The sequence below is a fragment of the Nanorana parkeri genome, unplaced genomic scaffold (genome assembly GCF_000935625.1).
Source record: "Nanorana parkeri isolate BGI_ZX_2015 unplaced genomic scaffold, ASM93562v1 scaffold386, whole genome shotgun sequence".
In the NCBI taxonomy this organism is placed as follows: domain Eukaryota; kingdom Metazoa; phylum Chordata; class Amphibia; order Anura; family Dicroglossidae; genus Nanorana; species Nanorana parkeri.
Window position 1 is genome coordinate 176,177 of NW_017306654.1, and position 17,527 is coordinate 193,703.

Sequence of the window (17,527 nt, forward strand, 5' to 3'; positions counted from 1 at the left end):
TCTTTTTTGGTTTGTTAAAAAGATATCAAAAGCATTTTGTTATATCTGTTTAAGAAATGGCAAAAAAAACCTGTTGCTCAGGTCCGAAATTTAAGTTTGAGATATCACACAAGACAAAGTCTAATTATCTCTCCCAGTCTTAGACTACAGAACATTTATTCTCTATGTTGTGGAGATGAGAACAGGGTGAGAGATTCAGTAAAGACAACTGGGCAGGGCTTACACCATTTCCTGCAAATTCATGCCAAACAATGCAGTCAGCCCACAACAGGTTGTCAGCCCACAAAAGGAAATTTGTAACGAGTGCATTTCTGCAGATCAACAGGTGTTATGTTTTATTTGCAGGGATAAAACTTGGGAAAATGTCTGCCATGACACACCTTAACTTTTGTTTCAGGTCAGTGGCTCACAAAATCGCAAAGCAAGATCAAGAAGATTAAGCCACTATACATGCACATTTTAAATACAGGCGTGCAAGCTCCCATATTTCACTCCTGGTTTCTTCTATTTAATTTATTAATACAAATCAATAATTGATAACCCTCCTTTGACAACTGTACCGTAATATCAATGGCTTGATCAGTTCAAAATGTCCTTCTCATTACTCATAAAATTGTCTGCAGACAGTGCCACCTGCATATAAAATTATACCAAATAAAGTATACTAGAATCCTTAGTTGTGAATATTCCCTAGGCTAGCTCATATCTGACACTCATCTAAAAAAACATGAAGTATGTTTCCTTCATGTAACACCAAATAAACTTCCCCCAAAAAGCAGGCAGTCTTTCCTCCTCCCATTAGTTAATTTTCTTTTTGTACACACTAACATACATTTTGTGAAAGAAGATCTCCAGATATAAACCAAATTAACCCTCGCAGGGGGTTACCCCCACACTGCAAGGGTTAATTACTTGTTTTGGTCTAAGGGCCAGAATACAGAAGATAAACTCACCTGATCCTCGGTCCTGCTTTAGTTAGTGCTCACCTTTCTGCTCCTCCGCTCCAGCTGTGGCGTGTCCCTCAGTGTCCTCACATCTAATACAAGTGAATAAGACCTACACAATGGCTAATTTCAAGCGTTTTTTGCTAAGAAGCACTTCTCATTGGTCAGCCTGGTCAGGTGATCAGGCTGACCAATGAGTGCTCACCATTTTCAAGCGTTATGCTAGATGCTCAGTGCAGGGCTGCAGTGTACTGTACAGACCGTACACTGGCTGGCGCGGGATGGCATGACCACCAGGGGTGGGGAGAGATGGCAGATTTATATGGGTATGTTCATTTTCTCACATGTTGTGAGAAAGTGGAATTGCCCTTTAAACAGCGTCCTAGCTTCTGTAAATCACTGGCAGTGAAAGCAATAGGACCACTTGAATCGCACACAAAAAAAAATCAAAAAAATCGATAAGCAGTAACAATTTACATGCCACCCACTACAACGAAATAAAGCGCAACGCACTATGTGCACATCCAGGTTATGAAAGGAGTTACAATTTCATGAATGGATGACTGCAGCACTGTATTGTTACCTCAAGAAGTCCAACCGCAATGGAAAGTGCAGCTCCTGAGGATCGCAGAGGTCTCTTGCTTTGTGTGACAGGCCATGGATCTCGCTGAAGCTCTCCCAAAAGGTCAGTAAGGTTCATGTCAATTTTTTGAACTGGCTGTAAAAATCTTAACATGAATAAGAACACATTGTTAGTTCGCATACACGGGATCTTAGCACTTATAATGAAAGCCTGAAAACTACAGGGGTCAGCTACAATTCTAGAATGCTTCAAAAGTACCATGTCTAAGGATGGAGGTTTCCATTAATGAAGCAGTAATGAATAGACTAAAGGGTAACTGTTGATGGGAAATTCAAGAACAAATCTAATATAGAGAAATATTTGAAAAACAACCTCTCAACTGAAATGGCAGAAAGTCCACATGGAGTCCTATTTAAGAAATGAAACAAACAATAAAATGAGAGAACTATTCACTGCTTCATAGCAGACCTAAGACAGATCTGTCTTTCTCATCATCCTAAATCCATTAGAAAACAAACTTAATGGTGAGAAGAGGGAAGAAAAAAAACTTTCCTTACCATTCAGCTAACAGGACAAAAGAAAAGACAAATATAAACTCTAACCATAGGGGATTACTTTAAATGTTAGCAACAGGAGTTCAAAGGATATCTTCGGCAAACCAGAAATTTACCCCCGTACTGCAAGGGTTAAAGTGCCTGTTTATGTCTAAGGGCTGGAGTAATGCATATTTATTTACCTGGTCCCCGCTTCCACCGGAGGTTCTCCTATCCTCCCCCTCCACTGTGACTCTGAACTGTTCCTTGCTGTCCCCATGTCTAAATGCAAGTCTATGGAACCTGTGTTAGACACGATTAAGTTATCAGTCCTTAGACCACCAGAGCCAAGAAAAGTCTGGGGGGACCGTTCTAGAAGCCTGGAAGGAGCCAGTGGAAGTGGAGATCAGGTAAGTAGATCTGCTTTACATAGACATAAACAAGTACTTAACTCTAGCATTGCGGGGTATGCCAACTGCAAGGTTTTTGGTTTTCTTTGTTTGGTTGGAGATGGGCTTCAACTGGATTCACAGCCCTCTCCTAACCAACGTAGTTGCAACAATAGGCTTCTGCATGAAAACAGTTTCAAACACAAATATGTCAATGTATGTCAACTATCATGTCTGACCCGACATGGGGTCATCTGGTCTCCACCCCGACTCCCCCCACCCCTGTACTTCCTTATGCTGCTCTCCTACCGCCTCCCTCCGCCCCACCTCCTTGTTCTTCTTTCTTTGCTTTGAAGGCAAGTAATCCCACACATATGTGGGTAATAATTCCTATTTAGTACTGAGCTGCCCCCATTGACCTGTTTATTTTCGGAGGCTGGTGCGCCTGGGATTTCCTTTGTGGGAGTCGGGGCATGGGTCTATTCGAGGAGGGAGCCGAACGGTGGTGATCATCCGATCCCCCGTAGGACTGCGGTGACCACAGGCTGGTCTCGGTCTCTCTCTCTCATTGTGACACGACTCTTCTCGACTCATGCGCCGACTCAACCTTAATGGGAATCTGAGGCGTCTCCCCTTCCATCTTGATTCTATTTACTTTCTTGACTATACGTTTGATGTATGTATTGTCCTGATATACCGACACCATGAGGCGTAATTTTGAAATGTATCCTACAAATGTCGATCATCTGTTTGTCTTTTATCCATGCTCTTGATCAGCCTCTGTAACCTTGTGTTCATTACTTTGCTTGTGTATTATGAACAAATGCGAAAAATTTGAATAAAACTTTATTGAAAACAAAAAAAACTATCATGTCTGAGAATGTTGGAGTTAAAATACTGATTGAATAACTGCTTCTTAATCTCAGCTAAATTCCTAGTCTCTGCTCATACCTGTTTGACGGAGGAGGTTGCTGAACTTGTGGCCCACGTCCTTGCTGGGCAGCAGAATTTTTTGTAAGAGATAACATTTCCTGTAACACAAAATTACATTTGATTATACTGAAACCGATGCCTGATAGATATGAAGCTGAACACGTACTCAATTAAAGCAAACTAAACTCTTAGGCCTCACTGAGGCAGTACAGTAAACTCTGTTATCCAGTATTCAACTAACTAGAACTCTCAGCTAACCAGAAAAAAAAAATCCTGTGTACTCACTGTTTTGCTGATCTGTGGTATGTATTATCCTGGAAATGACTGTGTGCCTATTTGTCTTAATTCACTTCTGATTACTGCATTTCAATGTAAATATGAAGTCAATAAAGAGTTTATCATATGGTACAGTATAGTATGGGGTCTGGCATTAGTTGGATCTATTCTCAAGCAACCAGAAACTAAATTTATCTGGAATCTACCAATCCCCGTATATGGCGGATAATGGTGAGTTTAATGTATTAGGTTTTTGACAGGTGGTTGTAACCCCGCCAAGCATAAGTGACAGGTATAAATGAGTGAATGATATCAGTGGTTGCCAGGCAGGGTAGTGGCCTGTACATCTAACACATTTGAGTAGTAGCTGCCTATAGATTGTATTGCTTGTCCCTGTAGGCAAACACTCTAGAAGTGTGCTCCAAACTAAGGCGAAAACTTTTATACACCTAAAATCTGGCGGGCTCACATGGAATCATTAGCACAAACTGATGTAACAAAGCAATTAGCCAAAATTACCTTTAGTATACAATTCCCAATTAGAAACATTATAACGCTTCCTCTTATGTGACAGTGAGTAGCCACCCTCCATTCTAGTCCCGCATATCCTTACTATACCCATGCAGAAAAAGATGCTTGGGGCGACCCTTTATCAGCCAGTCATATGCTTAACAATAGTCAACAATCACCAAAGCTCCATATTACCAATACCCTATGAACTGGGCAAAAGCTACCATTAGCAGCTGCAGAAGGGATCTCAGAGCCCCATTTTCTGTGGCCTACATACAAATTTGACAACTGCAATTTCCATTGTTAAATCAAATGCAGCTATGTTGTTATTATGCTTTTAATTAGTATTAAGAGCACTGGTCCATTATAAAACGGTTTAGCTGATCAGTATATTGTTGTGACTAAGGATGCACCGATAGTGTTTTTTCGGTATCGAGCACCGATATTTTTTTTTCCCGGTACTCGCCGATACCGAATACAGATGCCCGAAGTCCCATTAAGGAAGCCGAGCGGCGTGTAATGACTCGCCACCTGGCTTCCTGATTAGCAGGGAAGCTGTCTCCATGCTCCGTCACCAGATGACGAGGAAGCATGGAGCTGGCTTCCTGGCCAATCAGGAAGCCGGAGGTTGGATATTGGCTCACCTTATGGCTTCCTGATTGACCAGCTTTTCGACCAATCAAGAAGCCACGCACAGCAACCGGCTTCCTGGTTGACCAGGAAGCCGGCTCCATGCGCCCTCTTCACCAGGTGACGAGGGATCATGAAGCCGGCTTTCTGGCCAATCAGGAACCCGGGAGGAGGGTAATGACTCGCCGTCTGGCTTCCTCATTGGTCATCTTCCCGACCAATTAGGAAAACCGGCAGCAAGTCATTACACGCTGCCCGGCTTCCTGAATGGCCGGGAAGCCGGCTCTATGCTCCCTTATCACCAAGTGACGAGGGAGCATGGAGCCGGCTTCCCGGCCATTCAGGAAGCCGGGCAGCGTGTAATGACTCGCTGCCCAACTTCCTGATACCGGAAGTCCGGGTATCGGAGCATTTGGACGAGTACGAGTACTGTCACATGGTAACTGTTCTTTTTCAGTGAAAACCAACAGTGCTCCCTTTCATTCTCCTCACTGTTGCTGCAGCGTCTAGTCAATAACAGTGAGATACACAATAATATGCACACAATTATGGCCAATGTGTGATGTATAGTTTTTCTCCATATGTGTTCACGATCCAGGATTTGAGAGACAAAATGCTACAAACGTTTAATAAATGAAACATGTTTACTATTTTCTGCACCAACAGACAACAAAGTAGACTTTATTTCTGATATAATTATCTTTCTTTTAAAGAGTTATTTTAAGAAACGTTCTTAAAATTTCCCTACCCCCATTGTATCGCGTGTCTTTTAGATTGTAAAACCCTCACGGGCAGGGCTCTCCTTACCATCTTGTCTTAAATTGTATTGTGACTGTAATGTCTTCCTTATATTGTAAAGCGCTGCGCAAACAATTGGCGCTATATAAATCCTGTATAATAATAATAATATAGCTATGGCAGGGGTAGACAAATTAATATGGAATTCAAGAACCACTCTGTCCCATCCAAGGAGCCAGAAGGATTTTTTTTTTCCATTGACAACAACTAGAGAAAACCTCAAAATGTAGGCACCAGTTGTAATTTGAAAGGAGTAATGGCTACCTGGCTCCTGGGATTGGTCCAGCCCTGAGCTATAAAGTCAAATTAACAGACATAAGAAGCAAAGCTTTAAAAAGGTAACTGTAACGGATAGTGATCTTTCACCTGAAGCTGCTTTGCAGTCAGATCTTTGGTTCCTCGGAAAACATAGCTTTTGGAGATGCCTTCACAGCCCAATTCATGTACATGGACCATGCGGCCAAAGGTGATGAGTCCCACCAAAGCAGTTGGAGGCAGCAGGCTGAGAGACATTTGCATCGATTCCTTCAGAGCTTGAAGATCTTCATCCTCCATGCATGTATCCACAACATAAAGGAAGATCAATGGCATCTGAGGACCCCGCTGCAGTTCAAACGAAACAATCAAAGACAGGAATAAGAATGAATACAAACAATGAGAAATACTGTATATTCACATTTTAAGCAAATACACATCCTTTTTCTAAGTTTGATCACACCCAAACATACATTTGAATTTGCACCATACTCTCTTATATGCGGTAGACAATGGAACCACTTCATTAAAATGCCATAACAGACAAGGACAATGGAACTCCTTCATTAAAATGCCATAACAGACAAGGACAATGGAACTCCTTCATTAAAATGCTATAACAGACAAGGACAATGGAACCCCTTCATGCGAATGTTACAGCAGACAATGGAACTCCTTCATGCAAATGTTACAGCAGACAATGGAACTCCTTCATGCAAATGTTACAGCAGACAATGGAACTCCTTCATGCAAATGTTACAGCAGACAATGGAACTCCTTCATGTGAAAGCAGACAATGGAACTCCTTCATGCGAATGCTACAGCAGACAATGGAACTCCTTCATGTGAATGTTACAGCAGACAATGGAACTCCTTCATGTGAAAGAAGACAATGGAACTCCTTCATGCGAATGCTACAGCAGACAATGGAACTCCTGCATGCGAATGCTACAGCAGACAATGGAACTCCTGCATGCGTATGCTACAGCAGACAATGGAACTCCTTCATGTGAATGTTATAGCAGACAATGGAACTCCTTCATGTGAATGTTACAGCAGACAATGGAACTCCTTCATGCAAATGTTACAGCAGACAATGGAACTCCTTCATGCAAATGTTACAGCAGACAATGGAACTCCTTCATGCAAATGTTACAGCAGACAATGGAACTCCTTCATGCAAATGTTACAGCAGACAATGGAACTCCTTCATGCGTATGCTACAGCAGACACTGGAACTCCTTCATGCGAATGCTACAGCAGACAATGGAACTCCTGCATGCGAATGCTACAGCAGACAATGGAACTCCTGCATGCGTATGCTACAGCAGACAATGGAACTCCTTCATGTGAATGTTATAGCAGACAATGGAACTCCTTCATGTGAATGTTACAGCAGACAATGGAACTCCTTCATGCAAATGTTACAGCAGACAATGGAACTCCTTCATGCAAATGTTACAGCAGACAATGGAACTCCTTCATGCAAATGTTACAGCAGACAATGGAACTCCTTCATGCAAATGTTACAGCAGACAATGGAACTCCTTCATGTGAAAGCAGACAATGGAACTCCTTCATGTGAAAGCAGACAATAGAACTCCTTCATGCTACAGCAGACAATGGAACTCCTTCATGCGAATGCTACAGCAGACAATGGAACTCCTTCATGCGAATGCTACAGCAGACAATGGAACTCCTTCATGCGAATGCTAAAGCAGACAATGGAACTCCTGCATGCGTATGCTACAGCAGACAATGGAACTCCTTCAAGCGAATGTTACAGCAGACAATGGAACTCCTTCATCTGAATGTTATAGCAGACACTGGAACTCCTTCATCTGAATGTTATAGCAGACAATGGAACTCCTTCATGTGAATGTTATAGCAGACACTGGAACTCCTTCATCTGCATGTTATAGCAGACAATGGAACTCCTTCATGTAAAAGTTATAGCAGACAATGGAACTCCCTTCATGTGAATGTTATAGCAGACAATGGAACTCCTTCATCTGAATGTCATATCAACATTGCTAACACAAAAGAAAAATATTAATTGAACCTATAGGCAAAACCTGTATTCAAATAGAGAAGTCGGGCCAGAGATTGAGGACCCTTGCTCTGTGTGTAAGAAGGTCTCTCTGCAGAAGTCTGACACACCTTATTGTTCAAGCCTATAGCTCTACAATCAGCAAAGCTCATGTTCCCTGTGGAATGGAGTGCTCAAGCTCTGACTCTGTACAGCTCAGACCCCTGTAGAGAGAACACTGCTTCCACACAGAGAAAGGGGCCTTCTCACCAGTTTGCTGCCAGGGTTTAGCCTTTATTACTCAGGCCATGGTGTCTTTTTAATAAAATGTAACTGTAAGTTACGCAAAATTCCAGAACATTTGGTCTCCCTGGTATGCTTTTGATCTCCATGATCTTAACCCAGACACATTTCAATTAGCATAATACCTCTGTTGCATATTTGCTGTATGCCCTGGGGTAGCCACTCTCTCTTATCTCTTACCCATTTTTCTACTATCTTTCCCCCTCGCAGCTCTCTGCATTCTCTTGATCTCTCACCCTTTCCTTTTCTGGCTCTCCTTCCTTCCCTGCTCCTTTCTCTCCCCCCTTCCTTATTTTCTTCTCCTAAGAGGCATGAGACCATTCATTATCCACATCTCATGTTTATTTGATATAGTTAGCGCCTACTCTTACGCCTATTTCGCTTCCCACAACTTGGAACACTACCAGCCAACGTAATGCTTCTTTTGCAATGTTTTGTAGGTGTGTTGACATTTGTAATGCACATTTATTGTTAACAATACATAGCACCAAAGATCCAGAAGCAACACTTCTCTGTGGAAAAATGGGATAGCTGTAAGACAAGGAAAATAACTAAATGGGTGGTAAGGAGCAACCAAGGAAATATACAGGTGGGTATACAATTAATATAGTGTGCACAGCCCAAGAAGGGAATGTATAGTTATGTGTTAGGATAAGTCTAATGCACCTGGACCACGTATTCGATGCTGGAGAACTGTGGCAGGAGTTCTGCGGGCTGGTTCGTTTCAGAGATGCCGGCATATGTTGGAGGAAACTGAAAAACAACAAATTACAGTATTACATTTAAACATTTACATGACAGCAACATAAACTGATGATTTGCAATGTTTTATTCAGTGATAGAAGATTTTGACTATTAGAATTCAAAAGGCCGGTAATAAAGCCACACCACACAACTGAAACTATAAAATTCCTTTGCAGAATACTGTATAAGGTACAGCATTTAGACACATTCTATCACACCTCCTTGCAGTAACCCAGTAAAAAAAAACAAAAAAAAAACAGCTGGATCTCAGGGAAAGACAGAAATAGTACACAAGACCATGGGAGGGGAATTAAAGGGTAATTCCACTTTCCCAGGTGAATTAAAAAATAGAATGCCCCCCCTCTTTCCCCTGTCAACCACCGATCCTTCCCCTCCTCCGCTGCCAGTGTAAATTCTGTAGTCCGTGCATGGGATCGCAGCCCTGCGGTATGCATTTCAAATTTTGCTTGCAAAGGCGTGCCGACCATGCTGACCAATGAGAAGTGCTTTGGACTGCGCTGACCAATGAGGGCACGCCATTTGCAAGCCGCAGGGCTGCATTTCCATGCACAGAGTACAGATATTACACCGGCAGTGGAGGAGGGGAAGGAGCTGGGAGGGGGAGGCAGACTGTTAGGGATAATTCCATTTTCCCAAATTCACCGGGGAAAGTGGAATTATTCTTTAATACAAAATTTCTGACATCTTAGTAGAAAAACACTACAGTGGTTTTTGAAAACCACCTGCAAATCTACTAATAATTCCTTTATCCTCCATTTCATAATAAACAGACAAAACAACTAAGTTGTTTGTTTGTATGATCAAACCACGGTATTAGCTGGCTGTATTTTTTTTTTCAGTTTTAATATTTACTCAGCTACTGTATGCCCTTTCATCTTACCGACAAGAAAATCATATTATTAGGCCCCTTACACAGACATATATAAAGAATTACAGTATATTATGGGGTCTAGCTATAAACAATTTGCAGGGCCATTTACCTTGTGAATATGTGAACATTTGTTTTCTATGAATAATGACAAAAATGAAGGTTCTTAATATATTGTGACGTGATACTTCACTTTGGGCACTAGATGGAGCAGAAGAGCGTTAAAAATATGTATTTCCTATGCTCCGCCGCTCCATCTGGTGGCCATAATGCAGTATTACATCACAATACATTCAACTTGAAAATAAAAAAAAATTAAGAACCTTTGTTTTTGCCATTATTCACACACACAAAAAAATGTTTTACGATATGCCCTTCCAAACAGTTTATAAATAGACACCTAAGTTTTTAAATAGATGAAAAACTGAAGATATTTACGGCAACAAAAGAAATCATACATTTCCTGTGATTTTTCTAACCTGAATGATGGGCAGCACATTTTTCCTACTTCTATACAATGGACCTGTCATGTATTTTTCTTAATTTCTCTCACCTGATTCCGCTGATAGCAGAAATTGCAAGCCCAGAGTTTTGCCCGATAATCCACTTGGCTGCAAAACAAGCACAGACATTAGAAAACAAGATTTTGTTTTTCCGGAAGTGTAAAAATGCTGCGGGCGTTTAAAAGAACGAGTACGCTTATTTTTATTTATCACAAATGTGAAAATCTATGCAAAATGCATTCTGAATATTACAATTTCATATTCTGGCAATCAAATGTATAACATGCAAAAGCCCTTGCAGTCTGACAACTAAACCCAACATGGAAAATATGAAAATGAGGTGTAGACCGAGGTGTACCCGCCCCCTCCCTCGTCCGTTCCGCCAGTCAGCGCTGAAGGATCGGACAGGGGAGGGACTCCCTGCAGGGAATGACAGTCACGGCTCTCTGCAGGGACAGGTTCGAGAAGTGAGCGAGCGATGGTATGTGTTCGCTCACTTCCCGATCTATTGAGCCGACGTGTGGCAGTTTCATTTTCACAGGTCGGCTCAGATTATGAAGCTGAGTGAAAAATCACTCCCCTCATAGTTCTCCTTTTAATTGTTTTGTGGAAAGCCTCTGGACACCTACAACAGCAAACCCATCATCCACTAGCAATAGAAAAAGTATAGTTGCCTAGTCACCTCAGTTATTTGTATTTTCCTCTGGCCTAACAGGAACTGTTAACTGTCAAAACTGTTATGTTTTGGGCGGTTTTTTTATCAGGCTGGCTAGGGTTAATTTTTTTTTGCTGCACCCAAAATCTGACACCAGACCTTATCCTTGGACAAAAAGTCACAGCACAAGACCAGACAAGCCTCAGTGTACACAACAGATAGGAATGTGGAAAGTGACAAGTCTGTTCAGTATTTACAGGACATCAGAACACAAGTGTTTGCTGATATAGCGATTCAACCCTACAACACTCCAAGTGCAACAAATAACCTGCTTCGTGTGCCAGAAGAATTTTGATTTTCTTCAGTGAATTTAAAGTATAACATTACATACAATATGTGGACAGAACTAATACACCAAAATTTGATAAATGTCATTGAATATTCACAGAAATTAGCTGTGTTAGACAACCACAGAACTTTGTACTAAATCTAAAGCTTCCCTCCAATCATGTATAGGAAGGACACAAAAATAAAAATGTAATCTGGACATAAAATACTATTTCTAAAGATACACAAGCTCCCATGAGAGTGAGCAAGATGTAAGAGGAGCCTATTGACATAGTTGTTGATTGGTATGTGGAAGGAGGGATCAGCTTGTGTCCGGGAACATTCCAGTATTGGTGGAAAGAGATTCTATTCCCTGGAGGGAAGAGAAGGGGACACCATTTGTTTATTAGCAGAGAGTGTTTGGAGTGATTGTGAAGATATAAATGGTTAGCTGGAAATGGAGGATCGGATGGATTGCCAGCTCACAACTAAAAAACTGATGATTTGGCTCAGATGCAATGGGTCTGATTCATAAAATCTGGAGTACATTACGTTATGTAGTTTGTTTCCACGTCCCCTTCCAGGACACAATCGGTCTTAAAGTAAGTAACTGAATTATGGCTGCAGCTAAGCTACCCGAATCTCCTGGAGCCTTGCGGGCAGGTTAAGAGAAGTAACACTAGAAGGAAACTCGCCTAACAGTCTATATTTGATACCTTTAAATATAAGCAGTGCAGCTTTTACATTTATGTTGTATAAATAATTCAAAGACAAAATATTGACATGGAAATTCACCCTACAAATCATCAATGAGTTATAAATCAGCCATATAAAAACACATATACCGGTACAGTAGCGGAGATCTGCCATAAGGTGACAGGGGTTCGTTTGGGGTCCGATCCGGCTGAATACCTCCTGCATCTAGCTCCAATGCCGCTTCGCAGATACAGGAGATCACTCCTAGTGCACTTATGTCCAGCAATCAGCACTGGAAACTGCCGACCCAGTCGAATTTGCCGACCTCACCTTCTGCGCTTGCGCACACAGACGGCATTAACTCAGAAACAGGGATTTATTCACAAAGTATTAATTACTAATTGTTACCGTTGATGATATGCCATCCATGACAGTAAATGATGGATGGCGTTTTATGCACATCCACAATTAACATCGTAAGCAATTACATTATTATAGCATTGCTTATGATATTAATTGTGAATGTGCATAAAATGCCATCCATCATTTACAGCCATGGATGGTATATTATCAACGGACTTGGGTTGAGTACTTTAAAGTAAAATTCTGAAGCTATTTCAGATGCTGATTAAATCACTTAGAATGGATGCTGCGCCTTGATTTTATTTTAGCTTCCTGCAGAATCAGCTGGTCCCCGAGCACTGTCCCTGATACCCTGTTTTAGGGTGGTTAATTTCCCTTGCTAGGTTGCCCCCCCCCCACCCCCTTTCCATTGCTGGAGACCGTGCTGCCCCTTGTGATTTTGTACTGGACAGGAAGTTCAGGGAAGCTGAGCTGGGTGTCCAGCAGCTCAGAAACATATTGATTGATGGGTTATTGTATATTTGCTTGATTTGGATTTATTATTGAAAAAAGTTTGAAAGTTCCATATTATTATAAAAGGTTATATTTGGAGTGCAGCACTCCGTCCTCCCATCTCCTCCCACAATGCAATGCGGGTTTTTAAAGCAGCAACATTTGTTAAAGGAGTATTACACTAATTTCTTTCAATAATACATCCATATCAAATGAATATACATTGCCCACCAAAGTATTTATTTTAATTCTTTCCCAAACACAGTGGGGGAAATTGATCAAAACTGGAGCAGACAAAAACGGAAGCAGTTGCCCATGGCAACTAACCAATCAGCATCTCTCTTCAGTTTGCTCAGTTAAGATTTGAAAATGAGAGATAGAAGCTAATTGGTTGCAGTGCAAATCTGCTCCAGATTCGATAAATTCCCTCCGGTGTTTTTACTGACCTCTCAATGGTATTTACACAGAGCACAAGTATATTTCTACATTTATCATTATAATGAATTCATTGATACACTCTGACAGATTATTTTAAAAGGGAAATCTCACCAAAGAGGGTTCAGAACAGCTCTGCAGGTGGTTCGGCTACAGAGAACGGGCTCATATTGTATCGGGGGCAGATCTGGCCTCTCTTTTATTGGTGTGAAAAGAGAGGCTACCGGCACCACCATTCGTGTGGCCTCCAAACGGCTGGATGGCCAAACATTCCAGCTGAAGCGGACTCCATCTCTGTCTTCATTTTGCTGAATAAACTCCAGAAACGTTGTCATGGCGAGTCGTTACTGTACAACCTGGAACAAGTACATACAAAGTAACTTTTTAAAGGGAGAAAACATTTCATTTCAAAAGTACACAAAATTATACAGATTGTTGGCGCCAAAAGAGGAACTGAACTCTGGAAGCTGAGCACAAAAAAAGACAGACAGAGGGCAAAGGACTAGTCACTAGTGTTATCTGTGGCCTCCCTGCAGCTGATCTCTCACCATTACAGACTTACCATGCCTTGTTCTGCAAACGTCTAATGAGAGTCCAAGAGTCCAAATTCTGTTTACAATAGTATTGGCTCAGGATAACTCACAACAGCGAATGCGTTTCGGGGGCTTGAAAACTCTTCAGGACTCAGGTGTTGTAAATGGTAGGAAACAGAGATGGCATGATCACCAGAAATATTTCTAAGTCAAAAGCTACAATGCCGGGAATCACTGTGTCAGCACAACGCCCAACTGTTTAAATTGGCTAAATATATTAGAATTAGGGCTGCTAATGATTACAATTTTCGTGTTCGATTAATCTAAATGTTTTTAATCGATTAATTATAACGCACATACAGATCCAACTACATTGGCCTATACACATACAGCACAGCAATAAAGTAATAAAATGAACTAGGATCACACTAATCCAGCACGTTATTAATCTCACATGCCCCACTCAATATGGCCGCCGCTTGAGTGGGGCAACTCAGAATAATAACGTGCTGGATTAGTGGGATCCTAGTTCATTTTATTACTTCATTGCTGTGCGGTATGTGTATAGGCCAATGTCTTTGCTGGCGCTCATGCAGAACAAGTACTCACCGGCCCAAGTTGGTAACGAAGGGAAGGGGGGAGGAGTCTGGTAACGTCACGGACATCGACGTCACCGGACTCCTCCCCCCTTCCCTTCGTTAGCCGTCACGGACATCAACGTCACCGGACTCCTCCCCCCTTCCCTTCGTTAGCCGACGGAGGCCACTTGGGGAAGGGGGGAGGAGTCCGGTGACGTCACTGGATCTCCGACGGGACTTCCGTCCGTGTGCAATGCTGTGCATCAACATGTGCTTAATGAGCTGCTAATGCACCAAAATTGGTGCCTAAGCCACTTCTGGCTGCAACGCATGTCCAACAGCATTCACAATGAAGGGCACTGTAACGCACTGCACACAGAGCATGTATGTTGCAAAAACGCACAAGAATGAATGAGCTCACTGTGTAAACGGGCTGTTGTACAGGGACTGTTGATTCTTCTTTGAACAACCAAGTAAACTGGGGTTTGAACTACCACATAAACAGAGCCAGAGAAAACGCAGCATGCTGTCAAGGCAACGTCTTCCCGAGCAATTTAACACCTGGCAACAAATCGGCTCTACAATCCGTAATAACTACCTGTAAGGTGATTTATATGTACAATACCTCCCCCGGGGGGAAAGAAGAACCTGAAGGGGAGTTTTCTTCTATGCAATTATGGCCGCCATTCACACAGAATACACTTGATTTCACTGGTACGTTCTATATACCTAATAAGTAAAAATAACATAACACATCTCATGAAGCTCCAACATTGTTAATACATATAAGGCATCTATAAGCAGTCTGATCTACTAAAGGAGCGGAGAAGGTTTACACAATACATTCGGTGAGTGGTCACTTCAATCATGTGCAGATGAAAGTAAACAGGGATTTTCTGTTCCCATGATTGGATAGTACAGGAAAAATGTTTCTTAACTCCTGCAGTGGGTCTACCCCCACACTGCAAGGGTTAAGTGCTTGTTTTCGTCTAGGTCTAAAAATAACAAAATTATACTCACCGGAAGGTCCAAGCCTGCCAGCTATCACAGCGCTCCCTCCTGCCTCCTCCTATGCTACAGCATTGACACGTTCCTCAGCGTCCTCACGTCTATACACTTTGCGGGGAATTGATCAAAACTGAAGCATACAGAATCTGGCGCAGTTGTGCACAGTAACCAATCAGCTTCTAACTTCAGTTAGGCTTTGAAAATGGAAGAGAGCAGCTGATTGGCTGCCACACACAAAAAAAAAATGATTGGTAGAGTGCACAGCCATCCTGGCATAGTTATCATAGTGAGAAAATACTATAAATTATAATTCTCTGGCAATACTAGAATGTCATTGGATATAAAAGCTCCAAATGCATCCAGATTCCCCATCCAGGTCTCCAGATCTGCAGTTGATGAGGGTGCAGGGGGCACATTGCTCCTGGTGCCCATACAGAACCGTTACTTGGTGAAAGTTGGAGTCAGTGAAGTGTGAATACAGAGAAGTCATCACCCCGGCTGTGTGTTCATGAATGGGACAGCAGGTAATTCAATGTGAGAGGGAAGAGGGGGGGGCTCTAAGTGTGTACCCACAGCGCCCCAACTCACAGCGGTGCCCCCTGCCCCGGCATGTTTGCCCTGTGCCCCGCCATGTCTGTATGTACCCCGTGCCCTGAGCTGCCTCTGTCCATACACTGCCAGTTACCTCTGTACAAGCCACACACACAGCAGCCATCAGACACACTTACCTGTCTCTCCTCTCACTCCTCTACTCCAGCGAGCCGCCAGACAGCCAGCGCACTGCGTGACGTCACCAACATGGCGGCGCCCAATGCCACGTCAAGGAGCAGAGAGCAGCCTGTGAGTGACAGCCTGCACCGCACCTGGAGAGTTCACCGCCGGTCTGTGTGTGTGTGTGGGCTCTCCCACCCCCAGTTTGAGTTCAATCTGTCTTTCTTCATTAGAATCATTGTCAACTAAGTAAAATAAAGAAAAGTTTTGCCCAAACTCGAGCCTGTGGTGTATGAAATACTTGTGTGTCATTCAGGGGAACATTACAAATGTTGCTTCAGACAGAGTTATTGAATAGGAAAGAGAAGAGAAAACATGACTAGAACAGGTTCCAAATACCTGGCATGGATGAGGGAGTCATTTTCTGCATACGCAATAAAGGAAGCTAAATCATATGGCTAAGGGGTGGCAGAAAATCCAGCGTACAAAATGTGCATGGTGCGCATACAGGAGGGAATTTATCAAAACTGGAGCAGATTTGCACTGCAACCAATTAGCTTCTCTGTCTCATTTTCAAATCTTACCTGAGCAAACTGAAGAGAGAAGCTGATTGGTTGCCATGGGCAACTGTTCCAGTTTTGATAAATTCCCCCCACCCTGTTGGCCAGAATCACAGTGTTTACAGTGCAGAAGTCAGGAGCATGTAACAGGATTAGGAGGACACACACACATTTTTTGAACAACCGTTGTAGTAACTAAGTATTTGTTGCTGCTGCTGCTACTTCTACAAGGTCATATCTGGGTTTGCAAAAGCTTTCAGCACACACCAAGTGGATTTCAAGTAACATTAAAGGCAGATCCGCACAATGCTGCTGTAAGAACTTACCTCATGTGATGCCTCTTGATCCGAACATCTCCTTCCTTCCACTCGTTTTCCACATTCCCTCCAGCGATGGTGCAAGTCTCTGATCCAGCGCAGACTGCACGTGTCCCATGGAGTCTGTCCGGCGTGTGCGCTCCCGGTTGCGTCCATTGAGTTTCAGTAAGTCCATGGTCCCATCGCCCTCCTGACTGCCAAATCCCTTTGAAAAGCAGGTGCTGCGGTAGTCAACGTGTGGCATCAGTTATAATCACAAGTAAAGATAAAGACACCGGAACTCCAAATTCATGAGCAAACGTCTATTTATTGACGTGCAGCATAGTAAACAGCCAGCTTACTACAACAACAGCTGTTTACTATGCTGCACGTCAATAAATAGACGTTTGCTCATGAATTTGGAGTGCCATTGCGTTTCAGTGTCGCTCTCCTCCTCTCCCCTCGGGCGATCTGGACTGCGCATGCGCCCGCACACACTTCCACCTTCACAGCATTTGGGAGTTGGGACTTCTGTAGTGGAAGCGAGCAGCGCT

General features: G+C 42.6%; 1 protein-coding gene across 2 annotated transcripts in view; it reads right to left on the reverse strand.

The window, feature by feature from the left end:
* Positions 1–16,221, reverse strand: part of LOC108789305 (protein transport protein Sec23A) — a 78,498-nt gene extending 62,277 nt beyond the window's left edge. The window contains exons 1-8 of one of the 2 annotated variants that reach the window (XM_018559276.1): positions 16,135–16,221; positions 13,402–13,643; positions 10,370–10,427; positions 8,850–8,936; positions 5,963–6,199; positions 3,401–3,480; positions 1,900–1,935; positions 1,528–1,672 (exon numbers count right to left, since the gene is read on the reverse strand). In XM_018559276.1, coding sequence (XP_018414778.1) covers positions 1,528–1,672; positions 1,900–1,935; positions 3,401–3,480; positions 5,963–6,199; positions 8,850–8,936; positions 10,370–10,427; positions 13,402–13,622 — 864 coding nt within the window. In that variant the 5' untranslated portion in view covers positions 13,623–13,643; positions 16,135–16,221. The remainder of the gene's footprint in view (positions 1–1,527; positions 1,673–1,899; positions 1,936–3,400; positions 3,481–5,962; positions 6,200–8,849; positions 8,937–10,369; positions 10,428–13,401; positions 13,644–16,134) is intronic. The other variant, XM_018559277.1, reaches the window with a different exon arrangement.
* Between the last annotated feature and the right edge of the window lie 1,306 nt (positions 16,222–17,527).